The following is a 26,072-nucleotide window of genomic DNA, read 5'->3' on the forward strand; positions in this document are numbered from 1 at the left end:
TACCTTTCATTCCTGCTCCTTTATTTCACTTTTCCCTCCCCCCTAAACAAGCCAAGCAGAACATGTGTGCTCAGCCCACGGTCAGTTGGGCGACAGATGTGTCCCCAGGACTCCCCTCCCCAGCCCCCTTCCCTCCTCTCTGGGAGGGGACAGAGCTGGGGGGTCCCTCACATAGCACTCTCATTGCCTCCCCGTCCCCGAGATGCCCCCTTCTCCTGTGCCATGAGGGACTTGTAGGGTTTCCCCAGGCTGGGGAGGGTGAGCTCAGCTTCTTGCAGCTCCAGCTCCCGCTGAGACAAGTGCTCGATGACGGCCGCTCCAATTGAGTCTCCCAGTACATTGGTCATTGTGCGAAGCCGGTCACTGGTATGGGAAAAAGAAGCTGCCATTAATTGGGGGCTTGGAAACCTTCGCAGGAAGAGGGTGCATCAGAGGGGGTCCCTGCGCCAGGGAGTCAGGGGGCTCCCATTCCAGTACAACATGACTCTGTTTCAGAAACACAAACACAAGAACAAAAGACAACAAAACCAGGAGGTTTACATTAAAGGAAGCCTGGAATTTCATTCCCAGTGAGCTGTCAGCTGAGCCTGCATTCCAATTTTATTTTATTATTTTATTTATTTATTTTTATTTTTGAGATGGAGTCTTCCTCTGTCGGCCAGGCCACAGTGCAGTGGTGCAATCTCTGCTCACTGCAACCTTGGCTTCCCAGGTTCAAGCGATTCTCCTGCCTTAGCCTCCCGAGTAGCTGGGATTACAGGCGCCCACCACCATACCCGGCGAAGTTTTGTATTTTTAGTAGAGATGGGTTTCACCATCTTGGCCAGGCTGATCACTGTGTACTGCCCGTAAACCTCCTGTTTTTAAAAATTGAGATTTAAATATATATTTGCAGCTGGGAGTACCAGCTCACACCTATAGTCCCAACTACTTGGGAGGCTGAAACAGGAGGATTGCTTGAGCTAAGGAGTTCAAGGTCAGCCTGGGCAGCACAGCAAAACCCAATCTCTAAAAAAATAAAAATAAAAAATTTTTTTTTAAACTTTAAAAATTTTGAAATGAAGTTTCACTTGTTGCCCAAGCTAGAGGGCAGTGGCACGATTTCAGCTCACTGCTACCTCTGTCTCTCAGGTTCAAGTGATTCTCCTGCCTCAGCCTCCCTAGTAGCTGGGATTACAGGTGCCCATCAGCATGCCCAGCTAATTTATTATTATTAGTAGTAGTAGTAGAGACAGGGTTTCGCCATGTTCTCCAGGCTGGTCTTGAACTCCTAACCCCAGGTGATCTACCCACCTTGGCCTCCAAAACTGCTGAGATTACAGGCATGAGCCTGTAATCCCAGCCTGGACCACCTTTTTGTGACTTCTACATAAAACAGGTAAAAGAGGAGTTCTTCCAGCTGATAGGTAAAGCCCCAATGCTGTCTCCACACCCTACTTCCCAAAGATAACTCTGGGATTTGGGATCCAGAGGCCATGGATTGGAGGCCTCTCCAAGGCCTCCTTTTTACTCGAAAATTCTGGACCACTGCATCTTTGCTGGAATGAAAGCCCACAGGCTGAGGATGGTGCAGGGGAAAGCAGTGTGTGCAGAAGAGGGAGCAGCAGGGTCCAGCCTGGAGAACACTCACAGAAACCAGTCCACGGCGATGATGAGCGTGATGTCTTCCGTGGGCAAGCCGACCGACGTGAGCACAATAACCATGGTGACCAGACCCGCCTGGGGGATGCCAGCAGCCCCAACACTGGCTGCTGTGGCCGTGATGCTGCAGGGGAAGGGAGAACATGGGGAGGCAGGTGGAGGGAAGGGGGCGAGGAGGAAGAGACAGGAAAAGAATAGAGAGGGGAAGAGATCAGCTCCCCAAAGCATCTTAAATTAAATACCCAAGCCAGACACAAAGAGAAGAATACTGCCTGATCTCGCTCTCTGTCTGTTTTGTTTGTTTTGGAGACAGTCTCACTCTGTTGCCCAGGCTGAAGTGCAGTGGTACAGTCTCAGCTCACTGCAACTCACTGCTCACTGCCCCCTTAACCTCCTGAGTAGCTGAAACCACAGGCACAGGCCACCACGCCTGGTTAATTTTTTTGTATTTTTGTAGAGATGGGGTCTCACTATGTTGCCCACACTGGTCTCAAACTCTGGGCTAAAGCAATCCTCCCACCTCAGCCTCCCAAAGTGCTGGGATTATAGACATGAGCCACCAGGCCTGGCCTTGATCTCCCCTCTACGTGGAATCTAAAAGATAATAGTAATAAGTTGAATACATAGAAACAGAGAATAGAATGGTGGTCACCAGAGGTGACAGGGAATTTGGAGACGTAGTCAAAGAATTCAAAGTTGCACGTAAAGGCTGAGCATAGTGGCTCACACCTGTAATCCCAGCACTTTGGGAGGCCAAGGTGGGAGGATTGCTTGAGCCCAGAGTTTGAGACCAGCCTGGGCAACATCGTGAGACCCTGTCTTTGCAAATTTTTTTTTTTATGAGACAGTCTCTGTCACCCAGGCTGAAGTGCAATGGCACAATCTCGGCTCACTACAACCTCCCCCTCCTGGGTTCAAGTGATTCTCCTGCCTCAGCCTCCTGAGTAGCTGGGATTACAAGCATGAGCTACTGTGCCCGGCCAGTCTCAGGTATTTCTTTATAGCAATGTGAGGACAGCTCAATACACCTGGTAAGTCTCAAACTGGCCATCCATCAAGCTCTCTTCAGATTCCCAGGAAGAAGGTAGATGGGATGCTAAGTGCACTGGTCCATTTAATACCACTTCAAACATCTCCCATCCTCACCTTTTTTGGTAACATCCCTACTCCCAATGACATCAAAGTTTCCCTTGAGAAGTGTTCATTATAATGTTTGGGACCTTAAGCAAAAAAACAAAAAAAGGCGGGGGGGTTTCCTTTGTTTTCTTTATGTCATTTTTTTTCTGCATCCTTGGACTCCCATGGAAAAGGAGGTCATCCCATCAGAGGGTGTGCATGGAGCACTCAGTACATTCATTCTTCCAACACATATTTATCAAGCATATACTACATGCTAGTGTAGTGAAATAAGCCAGGTACAGAAAGACAAATACTGTCTGATCTCATTTATATGTGGAATCTAAAAAAGTTAAACTGAGAGAAGCAGAGAGAAGAATGTGGTATATATACACATAGTAGACATTCCCATAAAAAGAAAATCCCTGCCCAAACATTACATTCTTTTTTTTTTTTTTTTTTTTTTTTTTTTTTTTGAGATAGAGTTTTGCTCTGTTATCCAGGCTGGAGTGCAGTGGTGCAATCTCAGCTCACTGCCACCTCCACTCCCAGGTTCAAGCGACTCTTCTGCCTCAGCCTCCTGAGTAGCTGGGATTACAGGTACCTGCCACCATGCCCGGCTAATTTTTGTATTTTTAGTAGAGATGGGGTTTCACCATGTTGGCCAGGCTGTTGTCAAACTCCCGACCTCAAGTGATTTACCTGCTTAGCCTCCCAAAGGGGCAGGATTACAGGCGTGAGCCACCGCGCCCTGCAGAGCTTACAATCTAGTATGGGAAGCAGGCAATAAACAAAATGAATAAGTAAAATTCCTACTATATGGAGATGGTATTACATGGGGAAATGGCGCCTCCTTAGCAAGTCCCGATATGCCATTTTAAACAGGGCTTCCCTGAAAAAGTAACCCTGAAGACCTGAAGGAGATGACGATGTTCACTGTTATTTTTATAATGACTAAGTTGGAACCACTGGATGATGGAACCTATAAATACAGGAATAAATAAATGTATAGGGCCTATAAACATAAGAATCTATATTTATAACAAGAACCTCGGGTTATTAGGATGCACCCACCATGCTTTGGAAAACACGGGACAAAGGGCTCTCCCATGGGAGAGGAGAACTGGTGGGAACGTCTTGGCAGCTCCTGACAGCCTCACGTGGCAGCTTTACCTTTCACCTCATCCGGCATTGGGGCTCTTCCCACATCCCCCTTCCAACATCAGAGGGCTCCTCTGAGCTCCAGCTGTGGCCCCCTCCTCCCTCTCCAACCCTCCCAGGGAAGCTGATGACAGCTTAGCTCTCCCTTGGTGGCAGGTCCCACCCAAGCCCCCTCACCTGATGGTTGTGATCTGACCCAGGTTTAGCTCGTAGTTGTTAACTTGAGCAATGAAGATGGCAGCCAGGGCCTCGTAGAGGGCAGTGCCGTCCATGTTGACCGTGGCACCCACGGGCAGGACGAACCTGGTGATGCGGCGGTCCACACCCAGGCCCTCCTCCAGGCAGCGGAAGGTGATGGGCAGCGTTGCGGAGCTGGGGAAAGAGCCTAGGGCTGAGGATGGGGCGTGGACTGGTGGGGGCGGGGCTGGAAACACGGCGTGGCCTAGTTGGGCAGGACAGAGCATGGACTTGGGAAAGTCTAGGACAGGCTGGGAACGGGGCCTAGCCTAGTGGGGCTCGGCTGAGAATGGGAAGGGCCGCGTCACATGGGCGGAGCTGAGAACAGAGGAGGAGTAGGTGAGGCGGGGCTCAGAGCAGGGCGTGGGGAAGAACTGAGAACAGGGCGTGGCCAGGTAGGGCGGGGCTCAGAGCAGGACAGGGGCTGGGCGTGGTCTGTGCAGAAATGAGCATTCCCCATGAGAACATTGAGCATACTAGGTGGGTGCTCCGCAAGAGGCAGAAAACTGTACAAAGGAAAGGAGCGACTCCTCACGATACAGGGAGAAAACAGCAATGAGGGTCTCCCAAGCTGAAGATCTCTTGATCCACTTAAAGCCAATAGCTAAGGCCAATGACTCACACTAGTTTATGGGAAAAACTACACACTAGTTTATCATAAAGGTCTGCTGACTTTAGAGAGGGTCCCTATTCGGGACTCCCCTGTTTACACTAGCATTGACCTCAGCTATGCGAACCCTCTCTTTCCATCTCTCCGCCACTTCTTATCGGAGAAAAGTGACCTAATTGATGGGCGAGTTTGGTCAAAGAAATGGGCATCTTATTTGAAGTAAGCCTGTCCACAGGATGTGTGTTCTGTGGTCAGCTTTACATCATACAGTTAGAATTCTGGACTCATAGAGGGTCTTTGGGTGTCCAGCTCGGCAGTGACTACATGAGTTTAATTCTAGGATACAGTGACATCAGTCTTACATAGCCATAGACCAAGAGGCACATTCCCTGACCAGCGTTATGGGTAATTTAAAAAATGATATTTTTGACCAGGTGCAGTGGGTCATGCCTGTAATCCAAGCACTTTGGAAGGGCAAGGCAGGAAGATCACCTGAGCTCAGGAGTTCAAGACCAGCCTGGCCAACATGGCAAAACCCCATCTCTACCAAAAAAAAAAAAAAAAAAAGGAAAAGAAAAAAAATTGACTGGGAGGGCTGGAATCATGCACCTGTGATTCCAGCTACTTGGGAGGCTGAGGTGGGAGGAATCACTTGAGCCTGGGAGGTGAAGGTTGTAGTGAGCATAGATCACATCACTGCACTCTAGCCTGGATGATAGAATGAGGCCTCATGTCAGAAGAAAAGAAAAAAAAAGATATTTTTGGCCAGGCATGGTGGCTTACACCTGTAATCCCAGCACTTTGAGAGGCCAAGGTGGGCAGATCACATGAGGCCAGGAGTTCAAGACCAGCCAGGCCAACATGGCGAAACCCAATCTCTACTAAAAATACAAAAAATTAGCCAAGTGTGGTGCCACACGCCTGTAATCCCAGCTAGTTGGGAGGTTGAGGCAGGAGAATCACTTGAATCCAGGAGGCAGAGGTTTCAGTGAGCCAAGATCACACCACTGCACTCCAGCCTGGGTGGCAGAGACTTTGTCTCAAAAAAAAAATTCTTTTATCTTTTTGGCTGTTATGCTACTTCTCAAATTGTTTTTGAATTTGGATGATGCTCTTAATTAATCCCCTAAAACTACAAAAGAAGATGAAGAAGAGGAAGAGGAGGAAGAGGAAAAGGAGGAAGAAAGACGAGTAAGAGGAAAAAGGAGATGGAGGAAAAAGAGGAGGAGGAGGAAGAAACAGCCAAAAGAGCTCCCAGACACCATCTCACAAGGGGATATCACACCTTCCAAGCTAGGAAACGACTGAGCTCATGGGGCATCCTGGAACCTTCCCTTTTCACCTCAAAATTGGCGCCTGGTTTTCCTCCGTATAAAGTTAAAAAACAGGAAAGGAGAAGGGGAGACCAGGAGAGCCAGCCCAGGAAAATGACCAACCCCCAGGTGTTGCACCAGCTGGAGACCCTCAAGAGCCCTCGGAGAAGCCGTGAAGGACAAGAAGTGCATCCAGGAATGGTGCTGGTGTGGGGAGCAAGGCCATACCTGGAAGACGTGCCCATGGCAGTAATGAGGGCTTGTAGCATGCCCCCAATGAAGGGGAAGGGGTTCCGGTGAGTGACGAGGAAGTAGATGAGGGGAAGGACGCCACCAGCATGGAGGAACAGGCCCACGATGACGGTCAGGGTGTACATGCCCAGCTGACCCCCCAGGACAGCCATGTCTTCCATCTCCAGAATCTTCCCAGCGATCAGGAACAGGATGCCCACGGGTGCATACCTGTGTGAGGGAGCCACATACCTGTGAGGGCTCCCTCCTGACTTCCCTTGCAGGTCTGAAGCTGGCATCTCCAAGGCTTTACCCAAATAGGGCCCTGGAGCCATGCAGTACCCACCAGACAGCACCCTACTCCATCCCAGTCTTCCCCGTAGATTAACGAATGCCACTGGGCCCCATGAATGAAGCCCACCTCCTCCTGATGCTCTTCCACATCTCCCCCGAGTGATAGAAAAGTTTCTACTACTCCAGGATATACAACCTTTCACATCTCTCCTTTCTACTCCTCATTCAAGACCTCTCAACCCCACCCCAAATAATTACTACCTTCAGGATCCTTCCCTAGACATTGCCAAAACATTCCCTCACTCTGGCCTTCTAAGTTTCCTTTATCTTCTGCCCCCAACTCTTTTTTCCACATTTGAAACCTTTATTCCCCTATTCTCTTCCCTATCAGTGCCTGTTCTCACTCATTCACCAGCCTAGGCATTTCCCACTGATATCTCAAACCACCTGTCCTATCAAAACCACCTATGTATTTATTCATTCCACAAATATTGACTGAGTACCTACTATGTTCCAGGCACATGGCTCCTGTCCTCATTGCACTTACATTCTATTATGGACTAAATGTTTATGTCCCATCCACCCTCCCACCAAATTCATACGTTGAGATTGTTACCCCCAAAGGCATAGTATTGAGAGATGATTAGGTCGTGAGGGTGGAGCCATCATGAATGGAATTAGTGCCCATGTAAAACAGACACCAGAGAGCTCCCTCCATCCTTCTGCCATTTGAGGACACAGCAAGAAGATGCCTTCCATGAACCAGAAGACAGCCCTACCAGACCTGGAATCTGTGGGTGCCTTGATCTTACACTTCCCATCCTCCCGAATTGTGAGAAATACATTTTTGTTGTTTAAGCCATGATGTCTATGGTATTTTTGTTATAGCAGCTGACATGGACTAAGACATATTCTAATGGGGAAATCAGAAGGTACTCATAGAAATGCACTAATTACAAACTTCAAGTGGTGATAACAGCAAAGGAGAGTCATTGGATGGGGCTGCTTCTGAGCAGGTGGTCAGAAAGGGCTTCTTTGAAGAGGTTACATTTAAGCTGAGACTCGCATGATGACAAAGTACCCTGTGTGTCTGGGAGAAATCATTGCAGGCACAATGCAGATTCTGAGATGGCATGCACTAGGAGTGCTGGATGACCAGAGAGAAGACCAGTGTAGCTGGAGTAGTGAGTAAAAAGGAGAACAGAGAAGATGAAAGAAGCAAGTTCATCAGGGGCTCACCTGTTTTCCCCACAATCCAGTCTGCTGGTCAACTATGTGAGTTTCTGCCATCGGGACCATCATCTCATTTCTAGGCTTCAAGGGATACTCCTCTTTCTTTAGAAACTGAAGTATATGGCTAGGGGTGGTGGTTCATGCCTGTAATTCCAGCACTTTGGGAGGCTGAGGCAGGTGGATCATGAGGTCAGGAGTTTGAGACCAACCTGACCAATATTGTGAAACCCACCTCTACTGAAAATACAAAGCCAGACATGGTGGCATGCGCCTGTAGTCCCAGATACCCAGGAGGCCGAGGCAGGAGAATCACTGGAACCCGGGAGGTGGAGGTTGCAGTGATCTGAGATCACGCCACTGCACTCCAGCCTGGGCAACAGAGCGAGACTCTGTCTCAAAAAGAAAAAAAGAAATTGAAGTCTACTTTTGCTCACGTTTATCATGGATGTACTGGAGAAGGTGAAGACCTCTTGGGAAGGTGGTACAATAGCTTGAGTCAAAAATGAGGATGTGGGGACTTCTCCAGTCACATCTGTGTTCTCCAAGCTGGGCTCAGACTTATCCCTAGTAGCTGCTGAGTCCTCTCCAAGTCAACGTGACTAGATCCACCTCTATGCTTAGTCTGAGTAATCCCTCTTTCAACTTTCTTACCTCCATCCTTTCACCTCATACCCTGCAAAATTCTTTCACCCAAGATTAATTGTGCATGATTTCCTAACCCCTACAGTCAGCCACCTGGCACATCTGGATATTTCACCCAATCATGCCATTGACACCACTATAAATTCATGATTCCCAATTCAGCTGAGCCTTCAATATTCCTTGCTAGTGCTCTGCTTATCCTTAGTAAGCTTCCCCAGTCCCATTCCTTTTTAATAATTTGCCAGGCCCTCAACTTGGCCTCAAGTCCCCTATACAACTTTCCAATTGTTTGGGATGATGTACAAAGTCTCCTCCCATTTGGGATCTGACAGCCTTGTTAATATCTTCACTGCTCCCAACTTACCTCATGCTCTCACCTTCCTGAATGCCCCACCATTCTCCAAACAACTTAGGTACTTTCAAGCTGTGCACATTCTCTTCCCTCTGCCTGAAATACTTCTCACCTCTCACTGTCCAACTGAAGTTCTACTCACCTGTCAAGATGCAGTTAAGAGGTGACCTTCTTCATGACTCCCTCTTTAGGAAGCATTCACTGTGTATCCCTCTACTCACTGCTCACTTCTCCATGAACCCAACACTTATTAAATGTTTCTTTGCTACAGAACCTACCACTTTGTGTTACATTGATCTACAACGTGTCTCTCTCCCCAAAGATTTTGTGCGCTCCTTGAGGAAAAGGTATGAGTGCAATGTATCTCTGTATTCCAGAGGTCAAGACAGAATCTGTCTGGGAAAATGCCTGCTGAGTGAATGAAGAAATTTTTGAAGGAATGAAGGAATTTAGGGAAGGAAGGAAGGAAAGAAGGAAGGAAGGAAGGAAGGATTAGCAAGTGGATGAAAAGTAAGGAAATAAACAAATGAGACGTTAGTATGTGAGTGAACAAATAATATTGAGTGAACGAAGAGAATACTTGAGTAAATGAGTGAAAGAATAACAAATGTATAGATGAATGAGTGGGTCAAAGAATGAATTAGAATAAATGGCTTAACTGAGTAAATAAACAGATGAGTCCATCAATGATTTAACTAACGCATGGATGAGTTTGTAAGTAACTTTATGAGCGAAGGAATGCACAAATGAGTGAATTAACTGATGCATGGAAGAATGAATAAATGAACAAGAAAGTGACTGAACTGAGAGAAAAATGAGAGTAAGTGAATAAATCGGTGAATGAAGAGAAAAATGAGGAGGTAAATGAGTGACTAAATCACTGCAGAAAGGAGTGAATGAATGAATAATAACTAACCAATGCATAGAAGATGAGTAAATGTGACAACACAGATGAACCTGGAGGACATTCTGCTAGTTGAATAACCAAGATACAGAAAGGCAAATACCACATGATCTCACTTATCTGTGGAACCTAAACAATCAAACTCATAGAATCCAGGAGTAAATTGGTGGTTACCAGGGACTCTCAGGGAAGGGACGCTGGGGAGATGTTGTTCAGGAGAAATAAGTTCAAGAGGTCTACTGGACAACGTGGGAGGTATAGCTAAAAACAATGTATCGTATACTTGCAAACCACGAAGAGAGTAGATTTTAAGTGGTCTCTCTCTCTCTTTTTTTAATTTGAGACTGGGTCTCATTCTGTCACCCAGGCAGTCACAACTCATTGCAGCCTCTACATCCCAGGCTCAATCTGTCCTCCTGCCTTAGCCTCCCAAGTAACTGGGACTACAGGCATATGCCACCATACCCAGCTAATTTTTTTTGTATTTTTTGTAGAGATGGTCCTTGCCATGTTGCTCAGGCTGGTCTTGAATTCCTGGGCTCAAGTGATTCTCACACCTTGGCTTCCCAAAATGCTGAGATTTTAGGCATGAGCCACCACACCCAGCCTAGACCTTAAGTATCCTCACCACAAAAAAATAAGTATGTGAGGTAACATCTATGTTAGCTCAACTGAGCCATTCCACAATGTAGAGATATTTCAAAACATTATGTTTCACATGAAATATATATGATTATATTTCATGTGCAAATTAAAAATACATTAATTTTTTAAAAATGAATAAATGATGACCAAATATATCCTTGAACCAATGCATGAAAGAATAAACGTAGATGAATAAATGTCAGTGAATGGTTTGGTCAATGCATGGAAGAATGAGTGAATAAACAGATAAACAAGGGAGTGAACAAGTGAACAAATCATTGCAGAAAAGTGTGAATGAATGAATGAGTTAGTGAGTTGGCCAGTGATTTAACCACTGCTTAGAAGAATGAATAAATGAATAAGGAAATGAGTAAATCAACACAGGGAAGAATGAGTATAGATGGTCAGTGCATAGAAGAATGAGTGAATGAACAGATGAACAAAGGAGTGAAAGAGTGAACGAATCATTGCAGAAAGACATAAATGAATGAAAGAGTTAGTGAGTTCTTCCATGAACTAACCAATGCATAAAGAGTGAATGAATGAGGCCGGGCGCGGTGGCCCATGCCTGTAATCCCAGCACTTTGGGAGGCCGAGGCGGTCGGATCATGAGGTCAAGAGATAGAGACCATCCTGACCAACATGGTGAAACCCCGTCTCTACTAAAAATACAAAAATTAGCTTGGTGTGGTGGCACAAGCCTGTAGTCCCAGCTACTCGGTAGGCTGAGGCAGGAGAATTGCTTGAACCCAGGATGCGGATGTTGCAGTGAGCCGAGATTATGCCATTGCACTCCAGCCTAGCAACAGACTCCTGTCTCAAAAAAAAAAAAAAAATGAATGAATGAACAGATGAACAAGGAAGTGAACTAGTGATGAAATCATAGCAGATGAACATGAATTAATGAGTTAGTGAGTGGGTAAGTGAATTACCCAATATGTAAATGAATGATCAAAAGTCCCCAACAAGCCTTTCAGCAGCTTCCCCATGATCAAAAGGCCCCAACAAGCCTTTCAGCAGCTTCCCCACAGCCTGACTTCCCAGCTCTTGCTCTGCTTTCCCGTGGGCACAGCCCAGGACTCACCAGATAATGATGCCCACCAGCCTCATAATAGCCTCATTGAGGCTGTCGAAGAAGTCCCTGAGGACTCGGCCCTTGTGTTTCATGCCACCGATAACCAGCCCAAAGGCCACAGAGAAGACCACGAGGCCCAGGGCATTGATGCCGTTGGCAGAGCCAGGCACAGGTACGGTCTCCTCAAAGCTCAGCACCTCCTGCAGGGTGCCCAAGGCCCGAGTGACATTTTCCAGGAGGCTGGTTCCATTCTCCACTGAGAACGGAGGAGGCATGGAGGCACCCAGCTCAGACCCGTTCTCTGTCCTCACGATGGTCCTGGTTACCACCCTTGTGCTGTACTGCGTCTTGAACTGGAACAGAGAGAGATTGGGCCCATACTCAATTCAGTGGACACATCAGAATCACCTGGAGAAATTCCTTGAGCCCACCCACTTCCAGCTCCCACACCCTGGAAGGCCTTATCCAGCAGATCTGAATGAGTGAATGAATGATTTGATCGATGCATGGAAGACTGAGTGAATGCATCAGTAAACCCCTTATAAAAAATTGTATGGAGGTTCCTCAAAAAATTAAAAATAGAAACTACCATAGGACCCAGCAATCCCACTACTGGGTATATATCCAAAGGAAATGAAATCAGTGTCTCAGAGAGATCTCTGCACCCCCATGTTTATTGCAGCACTATTCACAGTAGCCAAGATATGAAATCCACCTCAGTGTCCATCAACAAATGGATGGATACAGAACATGTGGTATACGTATACAATGAAATACTATTCAACCTTGAAAAAGGAAGAGATCCTGTCATTTGTGACAATAGGGTTGAACCTGAAAAACGCTGTGCTATGTGAAATAAGCCAGGCACAGAAAGGCAAATATTGCATGCTCTCACTTATATGTGGAATTTACAAGAGTTGGACTCACAGAAGCAGAAAATGGAATAGTGGTTACCAGGGACTGGGGGCCAGAGACATTGGGGAGATGTTAGTCAAAGGACAAAAAATTTCAGCTAGACAAGAGGAATAACTTCTCTATCATACAACATGGTGACAATGTAGTGTGTATTTGAAAATCACCAAAAGGGTAGATTTCAAGTGTTTTTATCTCAAAAAATGATATGTATATAAGGTCACTGATATGTTAATAAGCTTGAGTCATTCCACAATGCAGACATATTTCAAAACACCATCATAGCTCATAAATAAGTGCATTAAAAATTTTTTTGAAGAATATGACTGAATAGATGAATGAGAGAGTGTACAAGCAATGTGTGGAAGAAGTCGTATAGATCCTGAATTTTTCACAAGTTCCCTGGGCAATGTTTAACCAGAGTCGAGGGCCTCTCCACTCAACCATCTCCGGCCAAAGTTTCTGGAATCTACAGCAGCCTTTGTGCCTCCTCTAGCCCTGTGCTCAGGAAGTCCCCGGCCTAAGTCCTTTTTTTTTCCTTTTTTTGAGATGGGGTCTTGCTCTTTCACCCAGGTTGGAGTGCGGTGGTGTGATCACAGCTCACTGGAGCCTTGATCTCCTGGGTCCAAGCAGTCCTCCCACCTGAGTCTCCAAAAGAATGAGATGGGCATGCCCAGCTAATTTTTTGCTATTTGTAAAGACAGAGGGTCTCACTCTGTTGCCCAGGCTGGTCTTGAACTTTTGGCCTCAAGTGACCCTCCCGCCTTGGCCTCCCTAAGTGCTGGGATTATAAGCCTGAGCCATCATGCCTGGACCTAAGACCTTCTCCTTATCCCTCCTAGATCACCATGGAAAATACATTATTTCTCCTAGACTCCTCAAGAACCCCTGCCCATTGCTCTGTCAGGCCCTTCCTCCCATCTCTTGCCCTTGGACCATGCCCTCAGCCCCAGGCTCCCGCCACCCTCCGAATCTCCTTGATCAAACTGTGTACTTCCCCCTGACCTGTTTGAAGCAGGCCTCCACAAGGTTTGGTGGAAACATATTTCTGCAGAAAAACATCAGAAGGAAAGTGGTTAGACCGTGGAAGGGCGTCTAGGGTGATAACAGTAATACTAACACCAAGAATGGTAATGATGGCAGCCAACATATGAATGCTTCCTCTAGACTGGACACTGAGCAAGTATCATCTGATTTAAACACTAAATAACCCTAGACATGAGTGCTATTTGATGTCCCCATTTTACACAGAAAGAAACCAAAGCCTAGAGAATTCATGTAAGCTACCCAGAGCCACAGAGCTGCTAAGAGGTGCAGACAGACCTCAAATCCAGGTCTGAGTACTTGGCAGAGGCCTACATCACCTCAAGAGTTTAATTCAAACACAGGTCTGTCAGTGATGCCTCAAAAAAACACAGAAAACTCCTAAACTCTTGTAACTTTAGGTTTCCCCTGGGTCAATGATTAAGGTAGTACCATGGCTATCCTTGATTCTGGCTGGCAAAAATCTGACTGTTGTAATTAAAACAGGTGGTATGAGATACCATCTTACCCCAGCTAGACCGGCCATTATTAACAACTCAAAAAACTGCAGATGTTGGCATGGATGTGGGGAAAGGGGAACATTTATACACTCTGGTGGGAATGTTAATTAGTACAACCTCTATGGAAAACAGTATGGAGATTTCTTAAAGAGCTAAAAGTAGATGAACCATTCCACCCAGTGATCCCACTAGTGGGTATCTACTCAAAGGAAAAGAAGTCACCCTATCAAAAAGACACCTGCACACACGTTTATCACAATATAATTCACAGTGGCAAAGAAATGGAATCAACCTAAGAGTACATTCACTGATGTGTGTATAAAGAACACATGACATATGTGTTTTAATGCTCTCCCTCCCCTTGCCCCCCACTGCCCGACAGTCCCGGTGTGTGATGTTCCCCTCCCTGTGTCTGTGTCTTCTCATTGTTCACTTAGGACACATGAATACTACTCAGCCATGAAAAAGAATGAAATAGGCCAGGTGCAGTGGCTTAGGCCTGTAATCCCAGCACTCTGGGAGGCTGAGGTGGGTGGATCACTTGAGGCCACGAGTTTGATAGGAAGTCTCCACCCCAAAGAGGATGTGGGTCATATGTTTTGTGCAACTTTGTTCAGTATGCATGCATCAGAACCCCCTCCATGAATATGCGTAGCTCCTCCTGTAACCTATTGAATATGGATGTTTAGCCAACACATTCAGCATGAAGCTCCTCCTCCAATCCCTCCTCCTTAGAAGGGCCTGCCTCTGATCTTGACCAGACGCATTCTTCCCAGACTGTGGGATGGCCACTTTGCAGGCTATAACCCTTTACAATAAACAAAGCCTCCTTTTCCAAATGTGCTTATTGTGTTTTTTTGGGTTGGCACACCTGATCAGGTCCATGAAGGCATCGGCTGTGGGGATGGTCTCGATCCGGCCCTCCCGGTGCAGCCCCTCCTTGGAGCCCTTCCCTGGATGGATGATGGTGACCATGAGGATTCCAATGAAGACCGCGATGATGGTGGTCACCATGTAGTACACAGCTGCCCGCATCCCCATCCGCCCCGTGGCCTTGTTGTCCAGGGACGCCATACCTGCAGGACAGATGATGCGGCGCCCACAGCTCCATGCATACCCAACACCAGGTCTCCTGGCTATCCATTCCACCCATCTCACCAGCTCAACAGCCATTCCACCAAGCATCCCTTTTCTTACAGCCCACCCCAGAACCCACCCATTACCCATTACCCACACCACTATCTTCCTACTGCTATTCTATTTTCCAAATACACGCCCTCACACTCCACCCCAATTCTTACCCAAGCAGCACTCCACTACCCTGCTACCTTCCCTCCATTCCAAGCCAACCTTTTCCACCCTTTCACCCCATCCTCAATGGACTCTTGTTTTGCACCATAACCTAACTTTCTTTCTTTTTTGAGACAGAGTCTCCTTCTATCACCCAGGCTGGAGTGCAGTGGTGCGATCTTGGCTCACCGCAACCTCTGTCTCCAGGTTCAAGCAATTCTCCTGCCTCAGCCTCCTAAATAGCTGGGATTACATGTGCCTGCTGCCATGCCGGGCTAATTCGTGTGTTTTTAGTAGAGATGGGGTTTCACCATGTTGGCAAGGCTGGTCTGGAACTCCTGACCTCAGGTGATCCGCCCGCCTCAGCCTCCCACAGTACTAGGATTACAGGCGTGAGCCACCACACCCAGCCCATAACCTAATTTTCATTCCACTTGCCATCCCACTATTCATCCCAAAATCACACCTTCCTCCAACCCACCTCACTGCACGCTGTTTGTATCACATGTTCTTGCTGTTTCACTCCTACACCCTTTCCTAAGCCAATATGCTGATCCTTCAGCCCCAAGAGCACTGGCTACAAATAGCTCAGGCTGTCCCCTTCTGCTGAGAATTGCCCTCAGCAAAACAGGAGCTATCTTGTCCACAAAAACCCCAGAAGAGACCTACGGCCAGTGAATGACTCTGCAGGGATTTGCACCGGCCAGCTCTTTTGACTCAGGTGGCAGCAGAGCTGGGGAGGGGTTCAATTCTGTGGTTCTGCTCAAACTCCAGAGCTCCCCATGGATCAGGCTGAGAGGCCAGCCTTCTTCTGTAACCCACATCTTTGCTTCACTGGTTTCCCAGTCCTGTCCCACTTTCCTCACTTCCTTATGAGTTTCTCTTGAGAGCTATCCCACAATAAATCACCACCTGTGCAGATATCCCCATCTCAGTCAGGCTCTGTTTCCAGGAAACCCAACCTAAGAAACCATTTCTTCATGTATTTTTCTTCTTCCCCATCCCCAAATCTGGTGATTGGCAAGATGCTATTCATGCCAAATCCGGCCCTCTGCCTGCTTTTGTAAATAAAGTTTTATTGGAACACAACCATGCCCATTTGTTCACGTGTTGTCTATGACTGCTTTTGTGCTACAATGGCAGAATTGAGTACAACTGACCCTTCAACAACATGGGTTTCAACTGTTCGAGTACACTTATGCATGATTTTCTTCTGCCTCTGCCATCCCTGAGACAGCAAGACTGTCTCTTCTTCCTCCTCAGCCTACTCAGCATGAAGAAAATGGGGATGAAGATCTTCATGATGATTCACTTCCACTCAATTAATAGTAAATAAAATTTCTGTCCCCCCGCAATTTTTTTTTTTTTTTTTTTTTTTTTTTGAGACAGAGTCTCACTCTGTCTCCAGGCTGGAGTACAGTGGTGCGATCTTGGCTCACTGCAATCTCCACCTCCAGGTGTTCAAGTGATTCCTCTGTCTCAGCCTCTTGAGTAGCTGGGACTACAGGTGCACACCACCATGCCTGGCTAATTTTTTGTATTTTAGTAGAGACGGGGTTTCACAATGTTGGCCAGGATGATCTCAATCTCTTGACCTTACGATCTGCCCGCCTCAGCCTCCTAAAGTGCTGGAATTACAGGTGTGAGTCCCTGCACCCGGCCCCCCTTATCATTTTTTAATAGACAGGATCTCACCCTTTTGCCCAAGGTGGAGTGCAGTGTTGCCATCACAGCTCACTGCAGCCTCGAACTCCTGGGTTCAAGTGATCCTCCGGCCTCAGCCTCTTCAGTAGCTAGGACTATAGGCATGTGTCACCACATCCTGCTGATTTTTTTTTTTTTGTGGAGATGGAGTCTCACTGTGTTGCCCAGGCTGGTCTGGAACTCGTGGACTGAAGCAATCCTCCCACCAGAGGCATAAGCCACCTCACCTGGCCTCATTTTCTTAATAACATCATATTCTCTAGCTTACTGTATTTTAAGAATATAGTATATAATGCATGCAGCATGTAAAATACGAGTCAGTCTGCTGTTTATGGTCAATAGTAGGCTATGAGTATAGTAGTTAAGCTTTTGGGGAGTCAAAAGTTTTATGTGGATTTTTGACTGTGTGGGGTTGGCATCCCTAACACCCAAATTGTTCAAGGGTCAACTCTAGTTGCAAAAAAACCATATGGCCCTTGAAGTTGAAAATGTTTACTATCCAGCCCTCTAGAACAAAAGTTTGTGGACCCCTGCATAAGTCAACTATACTCCCACTTCCATTCCACCTTCTGCCCACTAAGCTGTTACCTCATCTCACACACCTTCCACACCTTAATCTACATCCTACTCTCTGCACATCCGCACCATAGCCCAGCCACCTACCTAGATGCCCCTCCAATACTTTCTCTCACCTCTGGGTGATACTGAGCCCCTTGCAGGCTGGCATTTTACCTCCAAGGAAAAGTACAGGAAGCCTACTGAGATAAGTGGTGTGGGTCATATGGGGTCTGGAACCTGGGACTGATCAGGACCTGGGCTTTGTTTTGCCAAGGACCCTGGACCAGACAGCTTCCATGTTTGAGGTGCAGCATGAAGGACATGGTCCCATGCTCAGGGTAGCCTTGGCTCTGGGTTCAAGCTGAGGCTCTGGATGGGTCTGGGAGGCCAACACTGGCCTGGGCTCTCTCACCTGTGACCAGGCTGGAGACAATGAGAGGCAACACCAGCATCTGCAGCATCCTCATGAGAAGCTCTCCAGGAAAAGAGAAATACTTGATCTGGCGGTAGGTGAGCTGATAGGGGCGCAGGGCAAAGGCGAGGCTGACCCCTAGGGGCAAATGAAAAGGTCTATGGAGCGAAGTCTGGATCACTCAGCCCCAGACATGGTCCATCCATCCCAAGAAGGGTAGGGTAAGGGGAGGGGTGAGAGAGATAAATACCCTATAAGTGTGTGTATTTGTGTGTGCACTGATGTGTGCATACCTTGTAGAAATGTATACATTTATGGGGAGCCATATTGATATTGTGTAAATACATGTCCATGTCTGTGTAAATATAAATGCATAAATGTGTAAGTGTGTATATATCCAGGATATGTGACAGTAGCCGTTCTTGTGAACATGTATAGGTGTCTGTTCACATGGCATATACACATGAATATGCACGTGCATTTTCCTGGACATCTATAGGTGTGATGTGTGTATATGTTACTATTTTCAAACATGGGAGTGTATGTGTTTTAAGCTCATAAGTGTGTGCACATGTGCTCAGGAGAATGCATGTGGACATGTGAATGTGTTTATAAGTTCCAATATACATGAGCAAGTGTGCATGTAAGTTTCTGTGTTTGCACCTGTAGGTTCTACGCGTGCATAGTAAAGTGTGTTTGTACAGTGTATATGTATATATGTGTGTGTATACACACGGATATGCATGTAACTGTGTGCACACATAGCTGTGTTTGCACATGTGTGTATCCATCTGTATGTTCTGTCTTTATGTGGTGTTGAGGGTGGCTGGTGGGACTGAGACGTGTGTGCAGGTGAGAATGAGGGGGTGGGACAAAGAGATGTGTAAGGGCCAGGAATTTCCCTGAAGTCCCCGCCCTCCAGGAGGCAGAGCTCACCGATGACCACGGCGCTGACCGTCAGCAGGATGAAGGCGTTTCGGCGCAGGAAGCGCAGCACGTGCTCACGGGTCATGGTCTGCAGGCGCAGGCGCGTGCGCAGTGCTCTCTGCTGCAGGCTTTCCTGCAGCCGCTGCAGCCAACCCACCCGACCCAGCCGCTGGCCGCTCTCCCGCAGGAACAGGCTGTTGCCATGGCTGCTCATGGTCTATCTGCGGGAAACAGAGAAGCCTGGGGCTGGTGAGGGCCAGGACAGAAGGTAGGCGTGGGCAGATGGGGAGGGCTGGGAAGGGTGATGGGCGCTTTCTGAGGACTCTCAGAAGGCGGGGGTAGCTGGGTGTGTTGGCTCACGCCTGTAATTCCAGCACTTTGGGAGGTGGAGGCAGGAGGATTACTTGAGCCCAGGAGTTCAAGACTGGCCTGGGTAACATAATGAGACCCTGTTTCTAAATATTTAAAAATAGCTGGGGGTGGTAGTCCCAGTTCTTTGGGAGGTTGAGGCAGGAGGATCACTTGAACCCAAGAGTTCAAGATTACAGTGAGCTATGATCTTCCTAGCCTGGGCAAGATAATGAGACCTCCACCCCTCTAAAAAATCACAAAGGCCAGGCACAGTGGCCCACACTTGTAATCCCAACACTTTGTAAGGCCAAGGCAAGAGGATTGCTTGAGCCCAGAAGTTTGAGGCTGCAGTGAGCTATGATTGCACCATTACACTCCAGCCTGGATGACAGAGCACAGCTCTGTCTCTAGGAACAACACATGAATAAAAATAAAATTTTTAAAAAGAAGGTGGGAGGGAGAAGGTCAGTCTGTTGGGATGTGCCCGTCCTAGGACACCTGAGAGACTGCCTGGGGTTCCAAGGTCAGGTCTTGGCAGAAAAAGATTAAGTCTCCAGAATCATTCCTGGGAATGGCAGGGAAGAGGAGAAAACCACAAAATAATGGATGTTTTTGACATTCCCTGACTCCAGCCCACTCTTATTTCACTGATTTCATCACGAGCCTCTGGGGGCTGCCCCAGCTGCTCAAAGGAAACTAACAAGCGTTTGTTAAGTGCCAACTGCATACAGAGCTGTAGACAAGGCACCTGGAGGCTAGTTACCCAAATTAAGACACTTTCATGTCCGGCATGGAGGCTTTCCACAAGGACACAATCAGCAGGTGCCTGGCAAACCACAGGTGCCCAGTAAATGCAGCTATTCTGCCGGAATGCCCAGGTGAGCAACATGGAGGCAGGGAGTCCCTTGGGAAAGAAATGATAATGATTCTCGCGGCCGCAGTGTGATGTTCATGAGCCCCTCTGGGGTAGCAGGCACTGTACCGATGTTTCCCAGACTGCAGATTGTTGTGCTTTCTCTTTATCTTTGGCCATATCCATGTGTCCTTCTTCACTTATCTAAAAACCTGTACCAAACCAGGCACAGTAGCTCAGGCCTGTAATCCCAGCACTTTCGGAGGCTGAGGCAGGCAGATCACCCGAGGTCAGGAGTTCGAGACCAGCCTGGCCAACATGATGAAACCCCATCTCTACTAAAAATACAAAAATTAGCTGGGTGTGGTGGCGGGTGCCTGTAGTCCCAGCTACCCCAGAAGCTGAGGCAGGAGAGTCACTTGAACCTGGGAGGTGGAGGTTGCAGTGAGCCAAGATTGCACCACTGTACCCCAGCCTGGGTGACAGAGCCAGACTTTGTCAGAAAGAAAGAGAGAGAGAGAGAGAGAGAGAGAGAGAGAGAAAGAAAGAAAGACATTTCTGTGGGTCCCTAAAAGCACTGTGTGCTATAGATGCTATACCTCCTAACCTACACTGTTGTCATAACCAAGAAAGGACAGTGCCTTTGTTCCAGGGATACTGAGAACTCTGTTCTTCCTTCTTGACCCACTCTCAGGCTCCCTCTCCCACTGGTTCCCTTTCGATCTGTCCAGGGGAAAGGACAACAGTATGGCGATTTCTCAAATAACTAAAAATAGAACTACCATCCATCCAGAAATCTCCCTACTGAGTCTCCACCCCAAGGAAAACAAATCATTGTATCAAAAGGATATCTGCACTGATATGTTTCATCATAGCATCATCTGCAACGGCCTGGATGTGGAATCAACCTAAGTGTCCAGGAATGGATGATTAAGGAAAATGTGATGTAGATAAGTATATTACATTATAGATAAATCAATCTGTATCACATTTATATCAACATCACATTTTCTTGCTGCATTGTTGCTTATATTATTGTATCTACGTTTCGTGATGTATATAATGAAATACTAATCAGTCATAATAAAGAATGAAATGTACCACCCATGCAACATGCATGAAACTGGAGGCCAGCGAGATAATTCAGAAGCAAAGTTTAATACCACAAGTTTACTTATAAATGGGAGCTAAATGATCTGTACACAAGGATACAGAGTGGAATAACAGACACTGAAGACTGGAAAGAAAGGGTGGGAGGGTGAGACGGGGCTGGGGAGGAAAAATTACTCAATAGGTACAGTGCACACAATTAGAGTGATGTTTATAGTAAAAGCCCAGACATCGCCGCCATGTGACCTATACATGTATCAAAACTACCCTTGTACCCTCTACATGTATACATGTATACAACATTCTTTTTTTTTGAGGCTGGAGTGCACCGGCACAATCTCGACTCACTGCAACCTCCACCTCCCAGGTTCAAGCGATTCTCCTGCCTCAGCCTCCCAAATAACTGGGATTACAGGCGCCCACCACCACACCTGGCTAATTTTTGTATTTTTAGTAGAGTCGGGGTTTCATCACATTGACCAGGCTGGTCTCAAACTCCTGACTTCCGGTGCTCTGCCTGCCTCGGCCTCCCAAAGTGCTGGGATTGCAGGCATGAGCCACTGTGCCTGGCCACAAAATTCTTTTAAAGACAGTAGGAGAATGGAGGGCGGGAAGAGATGGAGATGGAGTGTTTATTCTTCTACCTCCCAGCTCCCTGTGCCAGGCCACTATTTGGCTGATGTGTTCCTCTACCTAAGGCCACTGCTCCCATAGGGCAGTCTTGTGGCATAACCTCTAATCTCCTTGGGTCCTCTTCTCTGCTCATATCTTCATGAATAGTCTGATCATAAATCCTTTACTTCTCCCTTTGGAATCTGCCATCTGTTCCCCTAGCAATACACCAGATTCATCTGACTCAGAAAGAAAACCCCTCTAAATCAAAGGAAGACACTAAATATTGTATCCTTTACTGGACTCTGTACCTGTTTGGTTTGCCTGGGAGTGTCACACCTATAAAGAGAATTTGTTCACCTCTCCCATCTACTTCCTTTTTTTCTGAGACAGTTTCACTCGTTCCCTAGGTTGGACTGCAGTGGCGCAATCTCAGCCCACTATAACCTCCGCCTCCTGGGTTCAAGCAATTCTCCTGCTTTAGCCTCCTGAGTAGCTCAGATTATAGGCACCTGCCACCGCACCCGGCTAATTTTTTTTTTTTTTTTTTGCATTTTTAGTAGAGACAGGGTTTCATCATGTTGGCCAGGCTGGTCTCAAACTCCTGACCTCAGGTGATCCACCCCTCTCAGCCTCCCAAAGTTCTGGGATTACAGTCATGAGCCACAGCACCCTGCCATCCCCACCCCTCCGCCCATCTACTTTCTAAGGGATCAAGGCTCCCTGATATCTTTTCTCACCTCAACAGTATCTGAATTCAACCAGGTCGGGCTGGGAGTTTCTTGGAGGTCTCAGTTTTACCAGTATGTAGGTGCCTGGGCCTTTTTTTTTTTTCCTGCCACTGGCTTTTCTGGGATCTTTCTTGCCCTCCTCCACTCCTCACCATATCCAAAGGATGGGACATCCGCCCTGGTTTTCCAGAGCTATGTCCTCTAGATTGAATCCAAATTCCCAATGCCAAGCCCCATTTAGGATCCTGCTCCAAATGGATCCGTCTTCTGAAACCACAATGCTGCTTCTCACATTGCTGTGGGAAAAAACCCACAGAGAGTGAACCACAAGACTACAGAGGGAATGTACAATCCCTCCCTCTCCTCTGGGATATTATGTTTCCAGGCACTAAGCCATAGCAGGAGGTTGCCTGTGGATCCCAAGAGAGATCATTCACCTAAGATCTGAACAGTCAGGAAAACTCCAGAGCCTAGAGTTTTGTCTGGTTCCTTTCTCTTCCTTACAAGACATAGCACAGTATTGACAAACCTAACCTTTGGTCTGCTAGCCAAATTCAGCCCACTGCTTGTTTCTGTAAATAAAGTTTTATTGGCACACAGCTACACTCATTCATTGTCTACAGCTGCTTTCAAGCTACAATGCCTGAGTTGAGTTGTTGGAACAGAGACTACCAGCCACAAAGCTGAGACTATCTCCTCTTGGGCCATTTGCTGAAAGAAATTGCTGAGCCCTGGAGAAGAGCAGACCATACTTAGCATCTGTGGGCCACAGTGGCTTATGCCTGCAATCCCAGCACTTTGGGAGGTGAAGGCTGGAGGACTGCTTGAGCCCAGGAGTTCATGACAAGCCTGGGTGATGTAACCAGACCCCATCTCTTTTTAAAAAAATTAAAATTAGCCAGGCATGGTGGCCTGTGCCTGTAGTCCTAGCTACTCAGGAAGCTACAGCAGGAGGCTCACTTGAACCCAGGAGGCTGCAATGAGCTATGATCACGCCACTGCACTCCAGCTTGGGTGACAGCATAAAACCATGACAAAAAAAAAAAGAAAGAAAAAGAAAAGAGAAGCACCTGAAGACCACAAAATAGATGTCAACTGTGGTTGATAAAAAGCAGAAACCTGGCCGGGCGCGGTGGCTCAAGCCTGTAATCCCAGCACTTTGGGAGGCCAAGGCAGGTGGATCACAAGGTCAAGAGATCGAGACCATCCTGGTCAACATGGTGAAACCCCGTCTTTACTAAAAATACAAAAAATTAGCTGGGCATGGTGGTGCGCACCTGTAATCCCAGCTACTCAGGAGGCTGAGGCAGGAGAATTGCCTGAACCCAGGAGGCGGAGGTTGTGGTGAGCCGAGATCACGCCATTGCACTCCAGCCTGGGTAACAAGAACGAAACTCTGTCTCAAAAAAAAGAAAAAGAAAAAAAAGCAGAAACCTAACTCACACAAAACTACAAGTACAGTAAAATGCTACAGTGTCAGGATGACTTACTATCTATTTTTCTCAGTGCTGTCTGCATCACTTATGAGTATATACCAGTGTGATTGTCAATTAATAGTAACATTAATTTTCAAAACTGTTTGACTCAAAATGTGATCTTGATCTCCACTCGGGCCTCTCTGGGTCTCTCTTCTCCCTACCCTGGGCTCTCTCTTTTCTAGGCTTTCCTGGGTCTAGGTTTTCTTCTGGACCTACCTCTTGGGTTTCCTGCTCAGAAAATGTCCCTTTTAGTGTCCCCAGTTTCTACAGGGTGAGGGGTGAGAGTAGGTCTTTCCCACTTGGGTCTCTCAACCTCCAGACGCTTACATGTGATGAGATGTGTCAGCTGCCCCTTGGAGCCTCTTACATCTCTAAAACTAAAGCAAGCTACAGTGAGCAAAATGAAAATGCTTTCTTTTCTTTTTTTTTTCCCCTGGGCTCCTTAATTTTTTTTTTTTTTGAAAACGCTTTCTATACATTTTTTTTTCACAATTGCATGCTAGCATTGAGTGAGGGGAGTGAGGGAGGGGAGGGAGAGACAGGATGGAAACCATGTACACATCACACACACTCAGACACACACAGGCACACATAACCTCGAAAACCTCTTGCATGCAAATGACACATTCACAACCCCAGATAGACACAGTCACAAACTCTTCAGACATACAACCACACACATACACACACACACACACACACACACATGAATACCTTCAGAAATGCAGCTCCATGCATGCAGTCCTACAATCCCTACACACACACTTACCACATTCATGTGCACCCTCAGGCACACAACCACACACGCCTTCAGAAATGCAATTCTGCACATGCACACTCACACACTCGCCACATTCAGGTACACCCTCAGGCACACAGTCACATACCTTTGGAAATGCAATTCCAGGCAGGCAGTCATACAGTTCTGCACGCGCACACACATTCATGTACATGCTCAGACACACAACCACATACACCTTGGCTCTGCACAACCACCCTTCATGAACTAAATACCACAGAGGCAGGTACTGTGGCCTGTGCCTGTAGTCCTAGCTACTCAGGAATTGTAGGAGACAATCATACAATTCCTACACACACACACACACACACACACACACACACTCTTTAAAACACAAAACTTCAGACTTTCAAAATCATCCCCACATTTAAGCATTCAGCTCCACGCACCTGTTCAGGAAGGCGACCTCAGTCTCTCTCTGTCTCTCTCTCTCTCTCTCTCACACACACACACACACACACACACACACACACACACAAATGCCCAGACCCCCTGCAGCCTCAGCCACATCAGATATGTGTGGAACTGGTGAAATAAGCCCTCTGATGGGGAAGGCAACCGAGCCCTGTAAATGCACTGAGGCATCAGGCTCGTGCTCGGTGCTGGAAGCATGAGGGTGAGCGGAGGCCACGGGCTGGGAGGTGGGGTGACGGGCAGGGAGACCCGGGGATAACTAAGGTGATAGGAAACAAATCGGAATGACCAGGAGAGAAGCGGTGGCAGGGAGCGCCTCCCACGCCTGCCCCCAGAGTGAGCCCGGCGCGCCTCGCATCCCACCTGCCAGCCACCCCTGCGCCCCAGCCGAGCCGCGGAGCCCCCACTCACCGATGTCCTGAGCGGCGGGGGCAGCCTGCCCGCGCCTCGGCCTGCACGATGCGCCCGGAAGCAGGAGCCGGAGCCCGGCGAAGCGCCCGGCCGGGGCCGCGGGGACCCGCCAGGGACTGTGCAGCGCCGGCGCAGGGACCCAACGGTGGAGGCACGGGCGCGGAGCCGGGACGCGCTGTGCTGCCGGCGGGATCCAGGCCGGCCCTGCGCTCACGTGGGTGTGGGGGCGCCGGGCGGCCGGGGGAGGGGGCGGGATCCCCTCCGCGATGCCCCCCGCCTCCCCCGCGCCCAGTCCAGGCTCGGCAGCCGCACGGGATAAGGGGGACCGCGTGTTTGGGAAGGGCGGGGGTTGGGGTGGTGGGCGGGCGTGAGTGGCATCTCCAGCATCCAGCCCCCGCCCCCTGCTCGGAGCCGCGCCTTCGCGCCCTCCCCACCCCCAGCTGACCGCCTCCGGAGCCCTCTGAGGCCCCAGTATCCCGGGAAGAGCGCGGGGACCAGGCCCTGGCACCGCG

At 47.9% G+C, this 26,072-nt stretch overlaps 1 protein-coding gene across 3 annotated transcripts; it reads right to left on the reverse strand.

The window, feature by feature from the left end:
• Positions 1-25,766, reverse strand: SLC1A6 (solute carrier family 1 member 6). Of its 3 annotated transcripts, none has more exons than XM_035284481.3 (10): positions 25,561-25,766; positions 18,811-19,018; positions 17,875-18,012; positions 14,782-14,986; positions 13,372-13,414; positions 11,464-11,807; positions 6,307-6,540; positions 4,096-4,290; positions 1,631-1,765; positions 1-363 (listed from the first exon to the last, which is right to left on the reverse strand). In XM_035284481.3, the coding sequence occupies exons 2-10, from the start codon at positions 19,013-19,015 to the stop codon at positions 168-170; spliced, it is 1,695 nt and encodes a 564-aa protein (XP_035140372.1). In that variant the 5' UTR covers positions 19,016-19,018; positions 25,561-25,766; the 3' UTR covers positions 1-167. The 3 variants fall into 3 exon arrangements, with proteins under 3 accessions (XP_035140372.1, XP_035140371.1, XP_078216957.1); XM_035284480.3 differs by having other exon boundaries at positions 18,811-19,022; XM_078360831.1 differs by having other exon boundaries at positions 18,811-19,047.
• Positions 25,767-26,072: the final 306 nt, after the last annotated feature.

The sequence above is a fragment of the Callithrix jacchus genome, chromosome 22 (genome assembly GCF_049354715.1).
Source record: "Callithrix jacchus isolate 240 chromosome 22, calJac240_pri, whole genome shotgun sequence".
Classification (NCBI taxonomy): domain Eukaryota; kingdom Metazoa; phylum Chordata; class Mammalia; order Primates; family Cebidae; genus Callithrix; species Callithrix jacchus.

Bases quoted from the DNA above. Each gene is read 5' to 3' on its own strand.
- SLC1A6 (XM_035284481.3), bottom strand. From the start codon at position 19,015: ATGAGCAGCCATGGCAACAGCCTGTTCCTGCGGGAGAGCGGCCAGCGG. The intron at 11,808-13,371 runs GTCAGGGGGAAG...TCTCTGTTCCAG, and splicing joins TGGAGGCCTGCTTCAAACAG to TTCAAGACGCAGTACAGCAC. The intron at 4,291-6,306 runs GTATGGCCTTGC...CTCTTTCCCCAG, and splicing joins GCCATGGGCACGTCTTCCAG to CTCCGCAACGCTGCCCATCA.